The sequence below is a fragment of the Cyprinodon tularosa genome, unplaced genomic scaffold (assembly GCF_016077235.1).
Source record: "Cyprinodon tularosa strain WSP-4 unplaced genomic scaffold, ASM1607723v1 ctg267, whole genome shotgun sequence".
Classification (NCBI taxonomy): domain Eukaryota; kingdom Metazoa; phylum Chordata; class Actinopteri; order Cyprinodontiformes; family Cyprinodontidae; genus Cyprinodon; species Cyprinodon tularosa.
The window spans coordinates 490984-515466 of record NW_024038971.1 but is presented as its reverse complement, the minus strand read 5'-3'; the positions used below and the strand labels follow the sequence as shown (position 1 = coordinate 515466).

Here is a 24483-nt window from a genome sequence, read left to right as displayed (position 1 = left end):
AAATAAATAAATAAATAAATAAATAAATAAATAAATAAATAAATAGATGAATAAATAAATAAATAAGCAGTTTTGCTATAATGTTAATACCAGTTTTAGTAAAACCAAAAAAAAAAAAAAACATGTCAGTATACTGTGAGACATGTTGGTGTAGGAGAGAGGCTTGTTTGGTACAGAACTTAGGTACCCGACTTTCACAAATGACTTCCTGCATGAATCCCGCCCTGGGTGAGCCAATCCATGCCCCAACGTCCCCGTTGATCACGCAACTTACAAACAACAAGAATTTTCTCACATTGCAAAACAAGGGCTTGTGTACGATTCACATAAGTATTTTCTTTTTTTAATTTTTTGACTCATCCCAAAAAATATCACCCTGGGCACACAGATAAAAAAATTACTGTAAGATATTGCTCTTAAATGTTGTGCTTACTGAATAATAATAATTATAATAAATATGAACATAAAATGAGTACTGACATGTAATATGATATGAACAAAAATTGTTTGTTTTACCATTTTTTCAGACCAGAAAATAATTATAAATCTTTATGTGTTAAAATTATTAATTAAAAAGGGGTCAGTCAAAGCATTAAAACCTTCAACAAACGGTTGTTACATCTTCCCTGAAGTGCTAAGGAACATTCATGTTGACATTCACAGTAAAAAGAAAAAAAACATTCCTAAGCCTTAACTCGCACTTATGATGGTTATAACATCAAACTGCAATAGATTTCATTGGGATTTTAAGAGAAAAATCAATTAGGAAGTAACATGTAATTGTTAAGAGAACAGGATCTAGGAGTTTATTCAGCCAATCTTTCACAGATTCCCACTAGATAATATCAGGCATTACAAATTGCCTTCTAGAACCGCCTACATAGCAAATATTCTTTCTATATTTAATATATGTTCTTTATGGATACATGCAGAGAAGGAGATATTAAAAAAGAAGAAAATCCAACAAATGTCCCTTATCACAGTTAGACTTGCAGCCATGAGATTATACCAATACTGATCTCTGCATTTAAAACTCTATGTGTGATGAAAAACGAATGCTGAGTGACAGCATGATGGAACAGAAGACATACAGTGATTACAATTTTTTATCATCAGGGTAATTTCAAAAATATATATTTACTTTTTCCTTAAAATCCCAATGAAATACATCAAAGCATGAAGTTGCTATAGGAATTATTTCAAATAGGTTTTGGTGGTAAGAATAGTGCAATGAACTCATTGATAGTTTGATACTTGCCAACCAGCCACTCGGCTGCATTAGCTGCAAGTCCTCAGTTCATACTCAATCATTAGTGCTTTTTTAAGTCATTCAAATAAAATACAGCCAACTAGACACAGAATACATCTGAAACCCCCCAAAAACAGATAACAGTTCTATCCACAATTATTGTATAAGAAGTTTTTTTGTGATCCGGATTCAGGGAATCTCATAAATATCTGGCTTCTTCAGAAGGAACTCTGATAAAATCTCAAGAGCCAAAGCAGCCATGAAGATGAGATTTTCTACCAACTTGGCAATTAACTGTTAATTATAGTAAAACAAAGTCCTCTTTCCTGTTAAAGTCATTGTGCTGTTAGTTCCTACAATGTGAATCAGTTAGGAATATTCAGTTTGGTGCAGATTGTGAGGAGAAGGTATCGCAGCGTTGTGCTTCAAGCTTTCTGACTAGCTTTCCTGTTTCTCATTTACATATTTAATCAGCTGCATACAGGAGAAAATAAGCTTTATGCAACTTATTTTACCTCCATGTATGCATGAGACATTCAATGTTTTCAACATTAGATTAACCATAATGTGGACATTTTTGGAAATAATGTAATATTTGGTCTTCATAAGAAATCTGATGGCTGTTATAAAGATAGCAAATAAAAAAAACAGCTTTGCTCTTTTTTTCAACAGACATTTGCTCACATCACTAGGTTAGAAACACAAGTGTCAAGACTGGACTGATACAAATTGAAGAAACAGATACATTTATGAGGCGGTAGTATAGGTGAGCATTAGATTAGCATTGTGATTGGTCCGTAGTGTGGACTGTGCTACCCTCTCCCTCAGGTTCAGACTGCTCCATGTTTAGAGGCAGAGTCATGTGCTCTTCCTCTAATTCTAATTCCGGCTCTGGTGTTGGATCAATGGGGTCTTGGTCACAGCCCAACTCTGATTCCTCAGTGTGAGATGGACTGCAGTCAAAAGTAAACTCTGATTGGTCCTCCGCAAATGAGGGGCTTTCCTGAAGAACGAGGTTTGACAACTGGGTATCGCTGTTTTCAAACTCCAAATGAGTCTTGTCTGAGAACCTGATGGGGACATCTTTAAATGAAAGGTCCAGCTTTTTCGGTGTGTTTGGAGGTTTGGGTTCCCGTGGCAAGGACAGCCCTCTGTGACGCATGCACAGCTTGTGTAGTTCTGTTACCTCGGATACGCTTGTGCTGTTCCCACTGTCACGGAAACTGGCCAGAGGAGGGCGTACTTTCACTCCAGTCACTGTTACTGAGCCCTCGATGGCCTTACGCAGCTGTAAATATTGGAAATCAGTCAGCAGAAAAAGAGAAAGCAATGAAAGCCGGTGTAATGAAAGTTGCCCATTTAAGCTCTTTAAAATGGAAGAGAAATCAAGAAACCGCATGCATACCTCTTTAAGAGAGACCACTCCAACCAACCGTCCCATGCTGGTCACGTATGCGTGATCCAGGCCCAGCAGAGAGAAGATAGTGTGGGTCTGTGGGTAAGGACGAGAGATGGGTCATGGCCTGAATACAGACTTGAAAGCGCCTCATTTGCATTTTGAATCTGGGCTGTGTGAACTGCCATGACGGGATGGAACTGCTTTGTATTTTTGTCTCTCAAGATGGCCACTGAGTCAGATTAGGCAGTCTCAGACCTCCACCTCACAATTGCACCTTATCAAACCAGAGGAAGAGTTCTGAAGAGATTCTTCATAGATTTAGAATGGATAAGAATGATTTCTCCAAGAAATCATCAATACTTGGGTTGTTTCTAGTTTGTATCTCATGATGGCAATCATGCAGCAAGTTAAGGATTCCCTCTTGAGTACAGGGACATCAACAGTGAAAATAGAGCATCCATTACTTCCAGGTGTTACAACAAGCGCAAAACCACATTTATGCTGGTGAAGGTTCTGAGTCATCCAGGTAATAGTCATTCTGGAAAAAATAAAAACAATCCACTGGACTTGGTTTCCAAGTTTGAAGACGTTTCGCTTCCCATCCACGAGGCTTTTTCAATTGAAAATGTCAGGAATAACTTTGAGTTTAAAAAAAATAAACGAAAAATGGGAAGCAAAACGTCTTCAAACTTGGAAACCAAGTCCAGTGGATTGTTTTTAATTTTTTCGAAAAACCAACATCTAAGTATTAGCCTTACGAGTCAAAGAGAAATCCTGCTGTATTAAACGTTTTTAGTTATTTCTGTACCTTATGCAGGGACGTTTGCTCCACCAGCTGGAAGGGGGCAGGATCAATCTTGCAGTTCTTAAAATCTACCAGCTGATCGAGCTGCTGATCCTCCCACTCTGCTATCTGCGAAGGGATAGGAGACAGAGACAAACAAAAACAAACAGTTTTTAATATGTAACCGATAGAAGTCTGTATAAATCCCTTCTACCTGTGCATGCCTCACCTCTGAGGGAGTCATACAGTCTTCAACTTCAGGAGATTCCTAAAAATACAAAATAGACAGATGCTTTAGTTAACATTTATAAAAATATGCTACCTGAAGTATATTAGAACATGCAAAGTCGCTTCTGGCTTCAAATTGAACTTTGTGTAGTACGTTCCAGATCTTTAGTTTGAGAGCTGATGGGATGTCTGCTTCTTAGAACAGGTCACACCCTAAATTATTTTAAAATATATTCTCATAGAACCACAAATTTAAATATATTTTGTAAGATTTTATGTCACAGACCAACATAAATCATACTTTAGTTAAAATATTGAGGCGTCCACACCGTCACATTTAACTCCTTTTCCACCACAAGTCTGTTAGAAGATATGTAGAAGCGCTGCAGGTCTAGAGCCTGACTTTTGCCTCTATCGCTAGGCTGTGCAGACATTTTATTACACTGATCTAAAACAGTTTCAATGTAGCTTTAGCTATGGGTTTAGTGTTTTCCTTGTGTAGGAGAACCTGTGCTCCAGTCTTTTACTTCCTCAAACAAGCATTCTACCTCTTTCTATCACCTGATCTACTTAAAAAAGTGTGCCTGCCCTGCAAACGAGAAAAAAAGCAGCTCCACAGCATGATACTGTGCTCAGGGTGATGAGGTGAGTTAAGTTTCTGTCACAAATATGTTTTTTAAGAATTTCAAAAAGGAAGGAAACCTCTAAATACAACCTGTTGCTATTTAAATTTATTTATGGGTATCAGAGTAAATTAGGCTTTATATTAATGATTATTTCAGATGTATATTTGTGAAAATAGATATACTACATACTGTTAGTCTGTCACATTAAATCCCAGTAGAAGACATTGGCGTTTGTGGTTGTAAAGTTACAAAAAATGGAAACATTTAAGAGGTTTAAAAACCCAGTGTATAGTTATGAAAATGCAGGTGTTGGGAAAAAGTACAATGTAACATTGAACAAGCATTACAAGCAGTTAAAAGTGAAAACGTCTGAATGCACCAACATCTTGACCATTCTCAAACATGCTCTCTCTCTTTCTCTGTAAAAAGCCACTCTGATGCTTTTGGTTTGAGCACCACAAATATTTAGCTCCAGCACTTACTATGTGCAGGTTGCAAGGCAACAGTTACTAAGCAACAGTCTCTAGGCGGCAGACAGTCTTACCGCCATGGAGATCCTCACTCGTTTGGGCTTGGGCTGTGTTTTGTCAGGAGAGGCCGACCCGACCGGACTCTTCCAGCCGGGGGAGAGAAGACATGACAGCACAAGATTAACACAAGGTTCAGATAAAGTGGACAGCTTTTAACCCTGTGAGCATGGCAGCACTGAACACTGGGTTTCAGCCAGACTTCTACACGGAAGTCTGGGATGAAAGCGCAGTTTTACTGAAAGGCTGTAATTACTGCACCACAGATGAAGATCAGGGCACAAAATCCTTATGAGACAACTGATTTCAATGCAGCAGCTATTGTTAGATATGTACCCAGGATAGATCATCCTTTATCTTAATCTTTGAAGTCCTTCTATTATATCTATTTAAATAGAAAAATATGGCATTGCCCCTTTCAGATGGAAGATCCCCCACCTTGCTAAACTGAAGGACAACATGGAGAATGAAACTAAACCTATAATTTTGATTTGTCAGCCCCATATCAACCATTTCTTTTTAAACCAGGTCAAAGTAAACCCATTATTTTGTATCTGTTTTTCTGTGTTTATTCAAGATACTCATCACATGATGTCAAAAGAGTAGTGGCTTCTCTATATCTACATAATAAGTAGTTTTTGTTTTACAACTAACGACTAAAGAGAAAACAAATAACAATTGGGGTTTGTTTGATTCATGTAGTTGTAATTATTGGCATTATTTTAATCATGTAAAAGATATTTATTCATAATATTAAATGAAACACTACTTTTGATAATACAAGTGTTATATTATTAAAGAAAAATTTACTGACACACTGCTTTCACTTCAGTTATTTTCTCTTATGGGAAGGATGAGTAAAATCACTTTGCATCTCATTCACATGAGAAAAAAAATCCCAATAATAATTTTTTGTATAACTGCACTAAATCCAACAATTCATCTAAAATGACCATCATAGAAGCATTTTTGTCATTCATCTATTAAATAATCCCTGACTTTCAGAGGAAAAAATGAATGTAAAACACAAGCTTATTATTATTATTTAAATATTATTATTATTGTATGGACCACTAGGATGGACAAGAGTCAGAGGTGATCGTGTCTCCAGAGAGAGGAGGCTGGAAGGCAAGGGGAAAGAAAAAGACTAAAATCTTACTGTTAGAAATTCATAACAAAGACAAGCATGCTGACATCAGATCAGCTGTTTGATTCTATTAAAATACCACCAAGATGTTCAGGGGGTGCCGACATTTCTCTTTTGTGTCTTACCATTTTAAATGCAAGCACATGGAGACTGCTCAGTGCCAGCCTTACTGCACGTTACACTAGAGTCAGTTTTAGATGAATCTAAGATTGTGGTTTCTGAAAAAAAAAAAAAGACTCCTGATGTGTTGGTAAACGAAGAATCTGCCGTCCAACACAAAATTCATATTTGGAAAATCCCCTTATGTCCACTGTTAAGTACAGCGACGGACTTGTGATGCTGCAGACCTGTTTCTCTACTAAAGACTCTGTGAATTAAAGTGCATTTTTTACCTGTAGTCAGTAAATTCACTCCTGTTAAAGGTTGTTTTTCTAGTCTGTTTCTTGTTAAATTATGCTGATTTTATTCAAGACTGTTTGGGAATCTTTTACCAGGTTTGCCCAAGTTGGAGGAAGGCATATTTGCTAGTATTTCAAAATAATTCTTATCTAAATGTCACTACAGCACTTTTTTTGTTTTATTTTCTTCTTAGTTTTACTTAAAAAAAAAATCTTAGATGATAAAGATGGACAATCCTAATTCTGACATAAATATTATAAGTTTTAAAATTGTGCAAACGTCAAGATTTTATTATTCCTAACGAGCCTCTACATCAAAATGTCAAACATAGGTCAATAATTGCCTCAAAGTGGCTAAATATAGCCTGTAATGTAACTAAGGCTAAGTGAAATGTAGGATGTTGAAAAACTAGCAGAGTGTGTTTGCTGTGTAGTTATAGGCTGCAGTCACTGGCTAAGGACAGAGCTGTGCAGAACGACGACAGAATGACATCACACTTCAAAGCTCTGCTGCCTTTGGGTGAGTCCTATCTGACAGCAACAAGGCATGGACTCAGAGAGAGCACACATCCTCTTACACAGAGCAGGTCCCACTCTTCCTCACTTAAAAATAAACTCTTCTCACCTCCAGCAGCTCCTTGTCTTGATCGGCACAGGAGAGGGTCTGTGAGCCTGTTAGAAGAAAAATCAAAACATCAAATCAAATCCACTTTCCATCAATGATAATTTTAAACACAGCGCCTTAATATTGTGCATATCTTTTTTTTTTTTTTTTTTTTTTTTTTACATTTTGTCACATTACAACCATAACTGGAAATGTATTATGTTGAGTTTATGTGAGAGAATAACACAAAGCAGCATATTATTTTAAAGAGAAAAAAGGGGTTTAGTTTCTCAGGCTTTTTTTATTAATAAAAAAAAAAGTTGCACATTTATTTTGAAACCCATATTTTGAAGAATCGCCTTTTGCTGCATTTGCTGTGTGTATTCCTAGCAGTTTTTTTTTTACATTTACAAATTGTTATGTTTGAGCATTCTTTTTTGTAAAAAAGTTCAGTTTAATAGCATCAGTTAACAGCAAAGTTCAGGTATAGCAACTGATTTTGAAAAAGAGCTTTTAAGATGTTCATGTTGGAATTATACAAAGATTATATTAAACATGCAGATTCATGTGGACTTAGGAGTGAATTTGTTGCACTGGATCTTATCTAGGGGCATCAAAGGGGGGCTAAATACAAATGCATGCCAACTTCTCAACTATGCACTATTGTATTGTAGTCTACACACAAAGTTCTAATAAAATACATGTTTGTGGTTTTATCATGACAAAATACGATTTATTAATAAAGACATGTCAATACTTTTTTTAGAACTTATAAATCACACTCTTCAGTTCTCAGTTTTTTTGTGTTGTTTATTAAGACACATACTATTTGCCGTCTCTGCATCGCTGATGGCCAACACAGTTTTCAAGGCAGACTTCAGAGGAAGCTGAGCATTAGAAACCACCGGGCTAAAGGAGGAAGACTCCTCTGTGGAGATCTGCATGAACAGTACATTAAGAGGAGAGGCGAGACACGGAAACATGCACACAAAAAGAGAAATGACCAAGAATGACCATGCATGAAAAAAAGCAAAAAGAACAGGACAGCACAGGTAAAGGCACAGACAACAGAGACACAAGAGAGATATATGTTAATGGAAGACGCAGTCATATTAATCATTTGTATAAGTTTAAAAAAAAAACTTACCACAGCAAAAATCCTAAAGCTGCATCTGTGCCTTTACCTACTGCCACGTGCTCCTCTCATGCTGTTTCTAGCCTAGTTCTAGTCTATGCTATGACCCACCCCAAGCCAGAGTTTGTCCCAGCCCCGCCCCCGGCGCCCCCGGACGCCTCACACCTGCTGGGTGCTCACCAAGAAGCGAACCACTTGGCGAGCACTGGTGTTGGTGGGAGTGTTGAGGTGAATGTGGGCACAAGGGGAGCTTGGGGTGCTGTCAGAGGTCAGACTGTTGAGTGGATCATGAGCGCCGTTGTCCTGGGCCATCTGACAAAGGTACTCAAGCCTTCGCTGGCGGCTGAGCTGAAGAGAAAGGAGAGACTGAAGCTCCAGTCGCTCTATGGAGCCCAGCAGGATCATGGAGTCTGGGGAAGAAGAGAAGAAGAGAAGAAGATCAATCCATCACATTGACTCAGCAGAAATAATCAAATATCAATCCTGTTTCATAAAATGTTTTTTTTTTTATCTGTATTTCATAAAAAGCAGCATCTTTTTCCCATTTCCTAGCCTATAGATATCTTACAAAGAAAAGAAAGAGCTGTAGACCACACACAGAGCTAATTAGTGTTTGCACCAAGTGGCTGTTCTGCTGTGCAGCGTTAAAAGGGAATTAGGTTCAGGTCAGGCTGGAGGACATAAGGTTGTCTGCCTTTTGCTGCAGCAGCAGGAGGGTTATGTTGCCTTATTAGTAAGCTCATTTTTGCAAACAGGAAAAAGCATTATCCTTCTAGTTTGGCTCTCTGGACTCGACACTGTTCTCTAACACAGCAACAAGGTTTTAAGGCTTATATTTACATAAGAATCACACCATGCAAGATGGAGTTTAACTAATTAGAGCACCCTTTTCCAGTTCTAAGTCTTTACATTGTATTTACATTAGCTTGATTTCTTCTTTAATGGTTTTAAATGATTAAAATCTTACCTGAAGTGTGCAAAAAAAAAAAAAAAAAAAATACATAACAATCCCACTGAACAAAAATAAATCATAAGTGGAATACACTTTTTGGTCCATACAATTTTGGTATTATGTCAATAACTGTGTGCATGTAGCACAGCAAACTGCAAAAACTATATTCCTTAACCCTATGGAGCCATGAAAGTTTTATGAAGGTTGTATTTAGGTTTTATCATCCTTTAATGTACAATGATAGGGCTAAATGCTTCATGCAACACTTGGAGTAAACTTAAAACAAATAAAAATCTGGCAAAGACTAGACAATTTGTAGTATACTCTGATATATAAAACCCTTAAGTTAGAAGAGTCCATCTTGTCTTTTTGCAAAACTGGATATTGCCAGGCCGCTGCAGAAGTAATTAAATAGAAATGACTTAAAATCCTCTAGAGAAGAAGACACACAATTTGCATTAATAATGAATGAAGATTGTGCAAATGGAGAAAAAAACCAAACGCGTAACCAAATATTTCTACAGCATAAAGAGCACAATCAAACTAATACCATGCATATACAGTTCCATTGGAATAGTTTTCTGAACAGGGCAGGGAAAAAAAGAGAAAAAGGAAATCCAAAATCAAGTGATTAGAGACTATGAGTTTAAAAATAAATCTAAATATCTCTGAATATACAAATCTAGCCAACATTTGGAAACAACAACCTTTTTAAAAGAAGGGTACAATTAATATGGTCCTACATCCCCTTTTAACCTGAAAACAATACAAAAGTTCTAGAAAATCTGAAGCTCCAGCTCTGGGCTCAGATTGCACTGTTCCAAAGAAAGAGAAAAAGATGAAAACGGACCTCTACATTCAACCAGGGCGAGTGTTTTTAGATGCCCAGTCAGCAGCACCTCCTGCAGGTCTCTGTATGAAGAATTCAGAGTGATAAAGCGCACATCTCGGACCATGATATCCTCCACACGGATATTATACTTCCTAAATCATAGAGGAGAAGTTAGATCATGGAAATACGTTAATAGTTTGGTGATGGAAAGAGTGAGATACATAAGAATGAAAACAAACCAAAAGAGGGCTCATCAATCATTTTAACAGCAAGCACAAAGAAACCAACTCACTCGTGGTGTCCCATCCCCAGCTCGGGCAGATATGGAAGTTTCTTGATGCGGATGATGGAGTCGTACAGGGATGGCTGGAGCGATTGTGCCACGGCGTTGGCCAGTATCACTGCGATCATCACAGGCAGGATATGGGAGATCTGACCAGTCAGCTCAAACACAATGACGGCTGTGGAAACAGTGTGAGTGACCGCTCCAGAGAGCGCTGCAGCCCCTGCCCAAAGAGAAGGCAAAGCCGATATATATTAGTCATGTTAAATCTGCACAGCTTATTATAAACCTGGTAATTACATTAAAAACAAGAATTTTGAAAAAAATCGCTCCAAAGCATTTTCATTGAAAACACAATAACTTTTATTTTTGACTCAAAAATTGTAGTTTTACTGTAGCTCAAAATGTAAATAGAAGTTTTGATTTATAGAAGAAGCAATTCTACTAATCCTTAATGTTAAAGCACATGCATTGAAGTTAGCTTGAGCCTTAAGAAAACAGCTATTTAACTCACATAAAACAAACACATGTAGAGAAATCTTTATAAAATTCAACACAGAAATAACTTTAGAATATAAAAAAAAATGACTTTAGGCAACTCACCAACTACGGCATAGCCACCAGGAACTATAGGATACACAGTACCATCTGCATGGATGCCATCAGGGAACATGGCTGCCATGATTTCTCCCACTAATCTGCCGAAGCCTGCACCTGTCAGTCAGTCACAGACACAGAATGATGCCTATCCTCTAAGATGCAAATTAAGATCAAACCAGGGAAAGAATATAGACTATTTATATACCAATAAGAAAGACAGGCATGAAGGCTCCACATGGGACAGGCATGGTGGTGGCTACAGCAGACATCCAGAACTGAAACACAAAGAAAGGTTTGGCTTGAAAGGGTAAATGATTCAGTTTTGAACCTAAAGTGAAGAGTTCTAATTCTCAAAGTTTTGTTACCAGTTATGTAAATGATATTTGGTCAGAAGTTATTTTGCAAGACTTGGTGGCTTATGATTTAATGAATTATTTGCAAATACCTTAATCAAAGTCCCATTTTCAGCGTATCTTTTCCGTGGCATAAAATCAAGTAAAAAGACTTAGATGGGATTTGTGAGGGGAGATGAGGGGGGTTGGCATCCCCCTTCTTAAAATAAACCTTAAAAATCATTCCCCTTCTTAAATGACCATACCCCAATAATATCCCCTGTGACATTTTATCACTGAATATGTAAATTACATATATTAACAGTAATGGCAATAATATTGCCCTTTCAACATCTGGCAGGCTGTGCGCTTGACCAAATTATGGTGGTCCAGAGGGCATATGCGATTTCTTTTTCAACCTCAGTGGCGCAACCAGTGGAACAGGTGATGGTGTTCTGAATAGCATCACGGCCAAGTGGCAAAGACAACGCAATTTGAGGGAATGTAAAAATAAGGAAGGGAGGGAATCTTTCGCAGGTTCTAGGTTCTAAATTGCCAAGATCTCCCTCCCCTGCTTAGGTTGAGAAATAATGTGTTTACAATTATGCAAGTTTCTCCACATAATCATACCTGCTCTCTGTGATTGTGGTATGAATTTCATAAGTCTGGGACAATAAATGTGAAAATGAGGAGGGGACGGAATCTTCGGCAGGTTTCTAAGTTTAACAAATAAAATGTCAGAAATGATCTAGAATGGTGTTGATAACAAAACTGGGAATTGGCATCCACTGAGCAGAGAATTTATATATCACACAGTGACTGTAGCACATCGACTGAAACGTGTCTCCATACAAGTAAAATCCTAGCCTGTGGTCTAGTGGTCTAGCTTTGATCAATGCCCCAGGCCCTAGAACTGGGAGGCCAATCACAACGTAGAGACGTGTTTTGAATTTCTGGATGCAAAGTGGGCGGGGTTTTGAGGGCGTGACGACAAAGCTGCGCAAAGTTGGATAAAGCACAACAAGGAAGATGGCAACAACTATTGAACAGTAGCATGCACTGCGGCGGGAGCAGCTTTCAATGGAGCGCTCCATTGAAAGTTAAAAGTTCTCTTTTCTGTTGCTGTTGTTCAGTAAAAGTACGTTTTAACATAATTTGAGGCGAGGATATTATACTTTAAAGCGTCACTATATGGTCCTTTTACCGATTTAATGCGTAACTAAAAAAACTGTTTCTGAAGTTGAGAGGAATGCGGCAACCAGTGGAGCTCCGAGGCTAACAGCAGCCAGGGCTAACCGCAGCCCGTCTGCAGCAGTCCTCTCTCAGCTTAGCCGTGTGTGAAGGACTGCTGGCTCTGATAGCGATTTTTGACTCAGCTTTGGAATCAGTTTGGGAAGGATTAGACTTGGGGTTTTCATTTAAACGTGAGCAGCAAGAGGATCTATGCTCATTCAGGCTGTTGGTTTACACCCCCCCACCAGCTTTCTGTTGCACTTACTACGTCACAGTCAGTTGCGCTCATTGGTCAGAGCGTTGACCAATAGGCACAGACATGGCTTGAAAAACAACGGGGTTGTTCTCATCGACAATCTTCCGATGTCTTATTCATCAGGGCCAGACTAAATAACAACTTACTCTTCTATTTAGTCTGGTTTATCAGACTAGTAAAATCCTATTAATTCAAATTTATCTGTCCCCCAAAACTATCAATTTTAAGGCATCAATGTATAAGAAATATGAAAAAAATTAAAAATATGTATAAAATGTCCCTGTTCGTTCATATTTAAATCTGTTTTCTCATCAGTGGGTGTGAGTTTAGGGTGATGCATGCTCCCGCGACAGGGGAGGTAATTCTCGGCAGGCAGGTAATTCTCGAAACAACAGATGAAACCCAGAGGATAGTATTGAAGATTTGAAAAAGAAATTTTAATTAAGAAATTTAAGACAGGGATTATTATCTTGTCTCTAACTAGAACGTAGGGGCAGTGATAGCCATGCCAGTCCAGGGACTGACTGCAGTTTTGCTGTAAAGTGCCTTTGTACCTGACATGTAACAACCATAGCATGCACATTGCTTTGGGTTAATAGAATATAAAATTATTAAGCTATGTATACTTCCTCCCCAAAAAATTCTTTTTTTTTTTTACAACTCGACTACTAATTGTGAGGGTTAAGTAGGCAAACCTTTCCTTATATAATCCAGCATTCGAGTCTCACCTTCATGATAATGAAGAGGATGAGTGTGATAAAGACGTTGACCTGGGGGTGTTTCCAGGCATGATGATGGCTGATGTAGTCAAACTCCTCAGCTACACCCTGGCGACACCAGGTGCGGTTGTCAAACAGAGTAACCAGAGACTCGTGCTGCGTCAGCTGACACACAGAAAAAAAACTGTCTGAATGGTCGATCATTTAGAAATATCAGACAGAAACAAACCAAGTTCACAAGACAGATGTTACTTCTCTGAAGAACATTACAAACCAATGTTTGTCCAAAAATGTATTTAATTTAACTTATTTAATGAAAAGTAAAATATTTCTTCCTTCCTTCCTTCCTTCCTTCCTTCCTTCCTTCCTTCCTTCCTTCCTTCCTTCCTTCCTTCCTTCCTTCCTTCCTTCCTTCCTTCCTTCCTTCCTTCCTTCCTTCCTTCCTTCCTTCCTTCCTTCCTTCCTTCCTTCCTTCCTTCCTTCCTTCCTTCCTTCCTTCCTTCCTTCCTTCCTTTTTCATGTTTGCTTCAACAAAGATAAAACAAAATAAGAAAGGATCACATCTTATCGTCATCTTATCGTCATCAGAACTGCACTGCCCTGTGGCTCGATGAACCAATGATAAACTATCATCTTTCTGATTTGTTTGTTTTGTTCAAGTTTTTGAACCAACCTCTGTGCCCCCATAAAAATAAAAATAAAAACCATTGGCCCCAATCTGCCCCCACGGTAAATTTGATCTAGAACTGTCACTGTTTATAAAGGGTATTTAATTATTTGATTTAATGTTAATGAAACTCCTTAGAAGCTGGGGATTCTGTTTTAGTTTTACTACAAAAATGCTACACCAAGAGCTTATGCAGAGGGTCTGAATGTCAATAGAAATGTTTAAAAATCATGTACCATCTGAGCAAATATACCAGCTGTTATACAGCTTATTAACTTCACACCGGTTCTCACTTCATTTAAAACATCAATCAGCAGATCTCACAATGTCAGCAAAAGGTGCAAACATATTTTCTCACCTGTCCAGCCATAAACTGCCCGAAACCGGGAGGAAACGTGAGCGTGGACACCACCAGGGTGACGAGGGCAGGGTACACCAGCCGCCTAACAGGAAGAGACGGACTGTGGGGTCATTAATGGGGGTGCCCATCATGCTGTTTACGCAGATGATGCACCGATCTATGAATACATTCTGATGAGGCTGTGCCAAACTGACACACCTGCTTTTCTCTAGAACAGCAATATCACTGTGACACATTGTGTGATTGGGAGATTGTTCAACACAAGAGAAAAGAAGCAGAATCAGGGGCTTATGATCAGAGATTTGAAAGGTCCACAGACAATACCAGCAATGTGGCATTTAGAAAAAAATACTATTAACCTCACACACCTATGTTTAAAGGGATTTTTATGTTTCAAGCTTGTCCTGAAATATTTTTTGTTTATTTTCTTCTGCTTGTTTAATAATTTTTGTTCTTTCTGTTCATGTTTTTTTTTTTTTTTTTTATGTTTTAATGTAAAGTTTTTATCAATCGCGTATTTTGTTGTGGTGTTTAGTTTTCCTTAGGGTCATTATTATATGTTTTTTGAATGTAATTTGTGTGTGTAAGTTCTTGTTTTATGGTGCTGTGAGAGGTCTATTAGAGGTAATATTTGGGAAAGTGAGCACATTTTCCTCATTTTCTCACGTCGTTTTTGGGTTATGTTTAGGACCTTAGTATGGGCTAAGTTTAGGCAATATTTATGTTTTATGTTTAATGAATGATGCATGTTTCATATGGATATGAAAAAATAAAGTCCTTGTAAAGAAGGAAACACAGGGATATGTGTCTGTGCTCTTGTTGTCATTGTGTTTCAAATGCAATGGCTGCTAGACTTATCTTTGTATTCTATTGTTCACCTGATGTTGCCCTTTAAAGGTTTATAATTGGGAAAAACATTTAGCCCCTCCAGCAGCACCATAACGAGCCTAAGCAGTGTATAGTAACGTATTAAAAGAAAAGAAAAAAAAAACAGGACCAGATACTCACTTTCTCAACAAAAACTTGTTTATAGTCTTCTGCTTCCTCATGCACTCTACAATCAGTCTGTTTAGGTAGACAAACAGAGCCCCACCAAACCCACAGGCAATCCTGCAAAGAGACAAACATGACATGTTTAGCCTACACAGGAAAAAAACAGTGGACCTCAGTTAAGCCAATGTTCAATGCTCTTTTACACAACATAAGCAATAAAAGGGATTCTGTAGGAGAAAAGGCACAACATATCATCTGAACCTAAACACTGTTTATGCAGAGTCTCTCTAGTGAAACAAACCCACCCAAGTATGGCGAATGCCGGCAGCTCCTGAAGGTCAAATGGAAAATCCAGACGGAAACGTGTCTTAAAGAGGGCAGTGATGGTCTCTGGGGAAAAAAAGATTGTTCTCACTCTGCAGCAGTCAGGAGCAACCGTTAGTGAAAACCTGTCATCCTGATTTTTAAAATAAGGTGGCTGAACACCATTGCACGTCTGTGCAATAGACCTAGCCCACAGCACAGGTGAAGTTACAAAAAATAGATAAATAAACAACATAATACTGAGTCTCTTTTACCTTCCTCCTGGTTCCAAACAGCCAGCACTCTGAATATGAAAGCACTGAAGGTGGCCGCAAAGAAGCCCCTCCAATAGTTCCTGACTGCAAAAAATGTTGACGTAACTTCGATACTGAACAGCACACCTGTAACGCACAAATGTACACTAAGATAATCACACATTTCAGCAAACAGAAATGCTGAATGCATGGCGTTGCAAAAAAAATTAAAAATAACACTCCATCAAACCTTTATACCATTTTTTTATATTAAAACCTCAAACATTTCTGAAATAAAAGGAGATAAAATCCAAATTTTTACAAATAAAAATGCCAAAGTATGACTTATTTTAATCTAACCTTGTTTGCTCTAACTCCTCTACATTCTGTATAAGTGATCAGAGATGGCAAAAGTACTCACTTTCCGTACTTGAGTAAAAGTACAGGTACGTCGGTACTTGTGTTAAAAAATACTCTGGTAAAAGTGGAAGTACTGATTAAACTTCTTTACTCAAGTAAAAGTAACAAAGTACAGGCTTGTAAATTTACTTAAAGTATAAAAGTAAAAGTAGAAACCACTTTTTCATGCCGTTTCCTACATTTTAAATGGATGTCTGCCAATAGGACTAGATCTCCGTTGTGTTCATTTTCAATCATCTCGTCGTCCATGCTACTATGCTAACGCCACCGCCACCAAGCTGCAATGATTTGCCGCCAATGAATACCGCCGAATCTGTCGATTCATCTTGTAGTGGTGCGTCAAATGCAACGTAGATTCCCATCCAATTAGATTGAATTTGGTATTGATGACGTGAAAAATAATAACGGTAACTCCATTGAAATGATTCAAAACTAAAGTAACGAGCCAATTTTTTTAAAATGTAAGGAGTAGAAAGTACAGATATTTGTGTAAAAATATAAGGAGTAGAAGTAAAAAGTTGCCATAAAAATAAGTAGTAAAGTAAAGTAAAAATATCAGAAAAATCTACTTGAGTACAGTAACGAAGTATTTGTACTTCGTTACTTCCCATCTCTGTAAGTGATGAACTGTAGAAATCTTATATGTACAAGGAGTGCACTCATGTGTATCTCAGCTCATCTCTTAGAGACTGTTGGTTTATGTTCCAGCAGGACAATAACCCTGAAAACTTATGTTTTAGCAAAACCCAGTTAAAGTCTAGATTCAGATATCGTTGAGAATCTATGGCAAGGCTTAACAAATTTGATGTTTACAAAGATTTAGCTCTACCTGACGTATTAATTTTTGTGTGGCATTAAAAATGGGTAGAGATGGTTCTTAAAGGGATTGGTTTAGGGTGTATTTGAAGGTTGCGAAGTATACTAGCAACCTGAAAATTATTCTTTTCTATCCCCTCCCCCTTGAATATGGTGCAGACTAACTAGAAAGCGTGTTGTTCATAAAGCAACGACTGGTTGTGCAGCTTAATTTACAGTTAGAGTAGCAGAGCTGAGTACAGCCTTTAAATATAGGGTTGAAAGATGTCACCTCTGATGGGGAGCCATCCTGTGATATTATGGGATGTGTGAATTGCTTAATACTGTTTTGAAGATGAGAAGTGGAAAATAATCCAAGCTTTTATTAAAAAAAGAACACAGAAAGGTTAAGACTAGAGCAGCGTGTATGACTGAGAGAGAAATCCTAACAGGAAAACCCAAATCATTGTAAAGTGCTGCCTTCATTGGGTAGTTATTATTTGTTTTGCTAATTTATTATAGTGATTTGATAAGATTTCAGGATTAACTGTGGTGGTATTACATATGAACATATAAAATTTGCCTTGCAAAAATAAAGTAACTGATGAGGAAGAAACTGATAAAGGCAAGAGGTGTGGACAGAGGAATATGAGGAGGGAGAGATGATTAAAAAAAATGTTTGTTTCTTAACAATAATATTACACTTTTTATTGGAGGTACAGACAGTGGACTTTCTTGGAAACTTTTCGGAGGCTTTTATAGTGTGTATATAAGAATGAATCATATTATATCGGTCGATTCATTTAATCGATACCCTTTTCATCAATTAAGTTAATATATTGTGCTATAAGGCAAGGCAAGGCAAATTTATTTGTATAGCACAATTTAGTACAAAGACAATGCAAAGTGCTTTACATGATTAAAATACAGCAAGATAAAACAGAATCAAAGCAAGTAGGAAAAAATAAAAAATAAAATAAAATAAAAAATGCAGAAACAAAAAAAAAGAATATTAAAAACCGTTGGATTAAAGAAAACATGTTCTTGTTGAACTGTTTAACTAGAATAGTCGAAGGCAATCCTAAACAAATGTGTTTTTAGTCTTGATTTAAAGGAACTCAGGCTTTCCGCACTTTTACAGTTTTCTGGAAGTTTGTTCCAGATAAGTGGAGCATAGGAACTAAATGCTGCTTCTCCATGTTTAGTTCTGGTTCTAGGTATGCAGAGCAGGCTGGAGCCAGAAGACCTGAGTGGTCTGCAGGGTTGATACACTGATAGCAAGTCTGTTATGTATTTAGGTGCTAAGCCATTCAGGGATTTATAAACTAACAGAAGTATTTTAAAGTCTATTCTCTGAGATACAGGGAGCCAGTGTAAGGACTTTAGAACTGGGGTGATGTGCTCTACTTTCTTAGTCTTAGTGAGGACACGGGCAGCAGCGTTCTGGATCAGCTGCAGCTGTCTGATCCACTTTTTAGGCAGGCCTGTGAAGACACCGTTGCAGTAATCAATTCGACTAAAAATAAACGCATGGATTAGTTTTTCCAGATCATGCTGAGACATTAGTCCTTTAATCCTGGAAATGTTCTTCAGGTGATAGAAAGCCGACCTTGTAATTGTCTTTAAATGCTTTTGGAGGTTCAAGTCTGAATCCAGCACTACACCTAGACTTCAGGCCTGATCAGTGGTTACAAGCTGAAGCGACTGAAGCTGTGTGCAAACTTTAGATCTCTCCTCTATAGGTCCAAAGATTATTACTTTAGTTTTGTTTTTATTCAGTTGAAGAAAATTATGGCACATCCAGGCATTGATTTCTTCTAAGCATTTCCTCACTGCTTGAATTGGTTCATAGTCACCTGGTGACATGGTGATGTAAAGCTGTGTGTCGTCTGCATAGTTACAGTAGCTGATGTTGTTTTTTATTAACTGAGCAAGAGGGAGCATGTAGATGTTGAATAGGAGGGGACCCAGAATGGACCCTTGGGGAACCCCACATGTGATTTTTGTCATCTCTGATGTAAAGTTGCCTACTGACACAAAAAAGTATAAGTGCAATGTTAAACTGTAACTATTATAAAACAGGTAATAAGTTGTTTTGCTAATTTATAATAACATCCCTTTCCATGCATTTCTCAAGTCATTGCCCTGCTGATTTGATCTTGAACTCAAAACAAAAGTCTTCTGCCAAATAAGGATTATAAATATACTGTTAAGTTGTTGCAGTTACCAACTGTTGAAATCATTCTATCATTTAATAAGCAACAACTACATATTCACAAAACAACAAACCTAATTTAATCTAAAAAGTATATATCCTGGGTGTGGAATTTATAATATTTAATCATTTTCATAATGTTTCTTTTACAAAAAAATAGTTGAAAGAATACTGAACAAATAATTGATAAGAGATTAATTAAACTCTGTTAGACATTTCAGTGAAGCTACAAATCTCTCAATATGAATGAGATGTCAATCATTCCCCCCAAAAAACATGCCCTATCGCCTTTTTCTGTCTAAAAGAATCAACTCAAACAAAAAAAGATATTATTAAAAAATATATCAGCTCTGTGGATATATACCGGTAAGCAAATCCTGCAATTTTCTGCTAAAATGCACAGGAAAAAATAGACAACTTTGCAGGGTTCGACATACTCCGACATTAAAATATATAAAAGGAGAACTTCGCCAGACATGATAACCTACAAGATGTTAAATAATTTAAAAACTGATATAAGATAAAAGATCATGAACCTTTTGCATTGCTCAGAAAAAAAAAGAAGTTTGAACATTTCCCTGAGTGGGCGAGTCCATCTGCTTATAAAGAGACCTGCTGCTGCTGCTGAGTCCAAACGTGATTCATCACTTTAACATTTTATCAAACAGATTCTTCAAGCTAAGAAAATCTTGACATTATTTAAAGAGTGGGTGAAGCATGCCTTTGGACCTATAAGTATGAAATAAAGTTATAAGTCATGACCCAGATAATCAAATATCTGAATCACCTTCTACGTGCGTTGTCCTGCTGTTTTGTCTGGCTCAGTCATTTTATCACTTTGTCTTCAACGAGTTTAGAAAGGTAAACAATCTCATTATTAGACATTAGGAATGAATCTGTTTGAGAGCCATTTAAAATATAGATTAATTTGAAACAGATGAGTAAAATATAAAACTGTTCAGCCTGACAAAACTACAAAAAGACTTTTGCAATGTGCCAAGTTTAATCATTGTAATTATGCAAATGGATTTAAATATCAAAAATATCACCGGCTTTTTAATTACAATATGGTATACCAAATTGTTTCGGTAAAAATTTGATGTTTTCTAGCACTCTAATCCATTCAATACAAAAGTCTGCAATCAACATGGTGTGATATCATCTGTCCATCTAACACAGTTATTTATGAACATATCATCTCACAATATGCAACTAAAATATGACTGAACAATAATAATACATGACCAATTTACTTTAGTCTTGTGCTATATATCTAAAACCCTGCCCTAACCCAACCCCTTACTAACACATACCAAAACTTAAACCTAACCTATACTCAATTCACACCTAAATCTAACCTTCAACCCAAGAAGAGAACCTTTCCTCATGGGGATCATTCATTGGTCCCCACATGTACCAATAAGTCCGCTTTGTAGTACCATTTTCCTGGGAATTTGGCCTTACACAGTTTACATAAGGTGACAAATACTTTGCCACACATAAACACAGACAGAAATAATAAAAAACTAAATACAAACAAACAAAAATGCTATAGTGCTGTAATAGTTCTAAATAAAAAAAATGCATGTACCGGTATGTGGAAAGAATAGTACCGTAGCATTTTCTTGTAAAAGTAGCTATAGTTGCTAATAGATTTTTTTTTATTGATATTACATTGAGAGCTATATAATAATAATTGAACTTTATATCACATTAGAGAAATTAACCTCTGCATTTAACCCATCCCCTTGGCGAGCGGAGGGCTGCCATTGTGTGGTGCCCGAGGAGCAGTGTGGGGTTAAGGTTCTTGTTCAGGAACCCAGAGTGCAGGCTGTGGTGATGGAACAGGTACTTGCAATCCTCTCAGAACACAAGCGGACCAATCAATCAATTATCTATCTATCTATCTATCTATCTATCTATCTATCTATCTATCTATCTATCTATCTATCTATCTATCTATCTATCTATCTATCTATCTATCTATCTATATATCTATCTATCTATCTATCTATCTATCTATCTATCTATCTATCTATCTATCTATCTATCTATCTATCTATCTATCTATCTATCTATCTATCTATCTATCTATCTATCTATCTATCTATCTATCTATCTATCTATCTATCTATCTATCTATCTATCTATCTATCTATCTATCTATCTATCTATCTATCTATCTATCTATCTATCTATCTATCTATCTATCTATCTAGGCCATGAAGAGATTAAGCACCCTGTAATTCTTTTCTTCAGTTTGAAGAAGAGTTTCAGCAGCCGGCCAGAGTTTAGGTATAGCTTGACATGGAACCAAAGGGTCAAAACATAGCAAATTTGTCAGTGATATTAAGTATTGTTTGTGTGACTCATAACATTAATAAAAAGTAGTAGCGGTGTTTAAATTCAATACCCTCATAGAGTTGGTATTTTATGCTTTTGCAAGGCGCTCAGGAGGCCCTCTGAGGCACTCTGGAGGCACTCTGAGCAAGAAATTGGATCAGTATCCAATTAGAATGTTTCCTTTCAAGCTTTTCTGGACAACTTCAGCAGACTGAAAGTTTGCAGGGCAGTCCCATCGCTGGAGTGGTAACATCTCGGAGCTTGGAACCTCAGGAGGAGCTGGGAAGCATCTCAGGAGGGAAGGACATCAGGAATACCCTGCTTAGCCTGAGCCACCATGACCAGACCTCAGATGAGTGGAGGAAAAGTGATGGACGGATGTATGGATGGACAGATGGAACTCCTGGTTGAGTTGACATGAAATGTCCCACAAGGAACAATGGGAAACATGAATATACATGTAAGCTTACAGGGCAGTTATGCTGATAGCTGAGGAGATACAGGCTTTTGCATTAACAGAGAATTGCAGTATATGGTAACCTAGCTGGCAACTCCTACGGCTATAAAAGCAAATATTCTCCTTACAGTGTTAGCTTTCATAGCTTTCTACTACTACTTGATAAAGATAAATCAGAGGCACAGTCTTACCTCCAATAGGAGCGGCAAAGCAGCAGCCAACACCCACAGCACAGGCAGCCGACAGCATCTCCGTGTTCCTCAGCTCATTCTGGTTAAAGAAAGAAAGAAATGCACATATACAAAAAAACATACAGTGCATTCAAAAACACTCAGATACAAGTCAATACATGCATGCAAATGCCACAAGAAACAGTGAACACAAAAGAAATTTATCTGTAGAAAAGCAACACTTGGGAATAGAATTAGTGTCAGCCTTCTGGATCTGCTCAGTTTTTGGTTGTTTCAAAGAGGGGAAGTCTGGAGGAGTTCCAATCAAAATACTGATTTGAGTTCAAATCAGTTTGTATCAAAGTGGGACACGGATTGTTGCCTCACTGTAACAGACCAGTGAACAGAACAGCAAAATAAAAGGGAGGAACATCAATTTGTCTCCATTTCTGAAACAGACAACATGGATTATTGATGATGATGGAGTTGGACATGAAGAAACAGTTTGACTTGTGTGTTCATACCTTGCTTCCTTCAAAGGGCTCTTCCTTCAGCAGTATGAGCAAAAGAAAAAGTGTGAGTGCAGATGTAACTTTGTATTCAATCAAACAAAGAGGGAATGCATTTCAGCACTGAGTCTTTCTAAACGTATTTTCTGCCAGATGTGGAATACTATCCATGTAGCTGTGTCAGTATGAATATTTTTTACTTGTGGCAACATGTTTTTTTTTTGGGGAGCAATCTCAGCAGTGTATCCTATCATGGCTGTGAGGGGCGAAGAGAACCCAGCCAGGGATCCAGTGTAGAAACAAACCCGACGCCCAGGTTAAACCATTAATGTGTGTGGAGGTAAGCATGTATCCTGGGGAATGGCAGAAGGTGAAAAAACACATGAAATACTTTTTTTCAAGAATGTTTTCTTAGCCAAATTCTTGTCATAATCAAAATAATGTTTTTAAAATTGAAAAGTACATTTCTTATTATTTTGTTGAGAAAATCTGAATAGTATTTTATCTGTGTTGCCTGAAGGACTGAGTCTGTGATTTTGGATCAGAAAAAAGATGTCACTGATCAAATCACCGGTCATTTCTTCCCCTCCCCAAAACGTTTTTTGACTTAAGAATATTACCATCTGCCACATGACATCTAAGAAACTTTCCCCACCTTTTGAATTTGCCTTAAAATACAACCTGCTCAATTCACCTAAAACAAAAATTATTAGATCATTTTGATATTTTGCACACTATGGCTTCATCTGAAGAATATCATGATAATACGTTTAAAAATATTTTAGGAAAGTAGACCCACAGCACAACTGATTGTTCTCCCTAATATAAACAAGGCACTTTGCAGACCAAGCAACAATTTTTGATGCTGATGTAGGTTCATCTGACTAAAGAACATGGTTTTCAGTTAAAGTGAGCATAGTGTAATTTACATTTGTGATAGAGAAATTCAAAGGCTGTTTTTGTTTTTTTCTACTACCTCCAAACGATTGGTTTCAATTAAATTCAATAAAAAAATAGTTTAATAATACCAAAGGCACATGTTACAGTAACTTATGGTTGTTTTTTTAACCAGTTATGGCAAGTGCTTATAGCTGTAGGCAGTAAGGATCTTCTGTAGCGGTTTATGTCTTTAATTGATCCCTTTAGTTTTGTATGAAAAATAGACTTTAAACTACCTCTATGGGTGTGGATACTTTTAGTCTTGTACAAAAAACAATTTAATTAGTTACTTTTTGTTGTTTTTTTAAGCTTATGGTGATCGGACCTTAAATAGTTTTTTTGTACATGACTAAAGACATACACTCCCGTTGAGGTAGTTTAAAGTGTATGTTTAAAATAGAACTAAAGGGATAAACGGGACTCGCATACGGGTAAGCAAATCTGTTGACTAGGCTCGGATTGGGAGCGATTTTCAGCCCTGGCATTTTTCCATCCACTTTTGTTGGATTTTATAGTTTGAAGAAATAGAAAATTACACCATATGCCAATCATCACAAGGATGTGCATGACAAGGAAGGGCTATATATACTGCATGGGTCATTTAGGTAAATAACATTGTATGACTTCTTGAGCTCCTTGAGTTATTTACTTTCACAATTAGGTGCTTTGGACGGAGAGTGAGTATCGGGGCCGGAATGATTAAAGGTGGGCTGCCCTCGCACATGGAAATTAGGACTGGCCGACCGGGCAAAT

General features: G+C 37.3%; 1 protein-coding gene across 1 annotated transcript in view; it reads right to left on the bottom strand.

The window, feature by feature from the left end:
• clcn2a (chloride channel, voltage-sensitive 2a) overlaps positions 1-24483 on the bottom strand; it is a 66727-nt gene continuing 42244 nt past the window's right edge. The window contains exons 7-25 of the mRNA XM_038289238.1: positions 22807-22830; positions 22304-22382; positions 15904-16029; positions 15631-15715; positions 15341-15442; positions 14330-14414; positions 13314-13469; positions 10970-11039; positions 10768-10878; positions 10174-10387; positions 9900-10033; positions 8263-8507; positions 7789-7900; positions 6984-7030; positions 4831-4899; positions 3662-3700; positions 3457-3561; positions 2655-2741; positions 1-2537 (exon numbers count right to left, since the gene is read on the bottom strand). Coding sequence (XP_038145166.1) covers positions 2028-2537; positions 2655-2741; positions 3457-3561; positions 3662-3700; positions 4831-4899; positions 6984-7030; positions 7789-7900; positions 8263-8507; positions 9900-10033; positions 10174-10387; positions 10768-10878; positions 10970-11039; positions 13314-13469; positions 14330-14414; positions 15341-15442; positions 15631-15715; positions 15904-16029; positions 22304-22382; positions 22807-22830 — 2400 coding nt within the window. The 3' untranslated portion in view covers positions 1-2027. The remainder of the gene's footprint in view (positions 2538-2654; positions 2742-3456; positions 3562-3661; positions 3701-4830; positions 4900-6983; positions 7031-7788; positions 7901-8262; positions 8508-9899; positions 10034-10173; positions 10388-10767; positions 10879-10969; positions 11040-13313; positions 13470-14329; positions 14415-15340; positions 15443-15630; positions 15716-15903; positions 16030-22303; positions 22383-22806; positions 22831-24483) is intronic.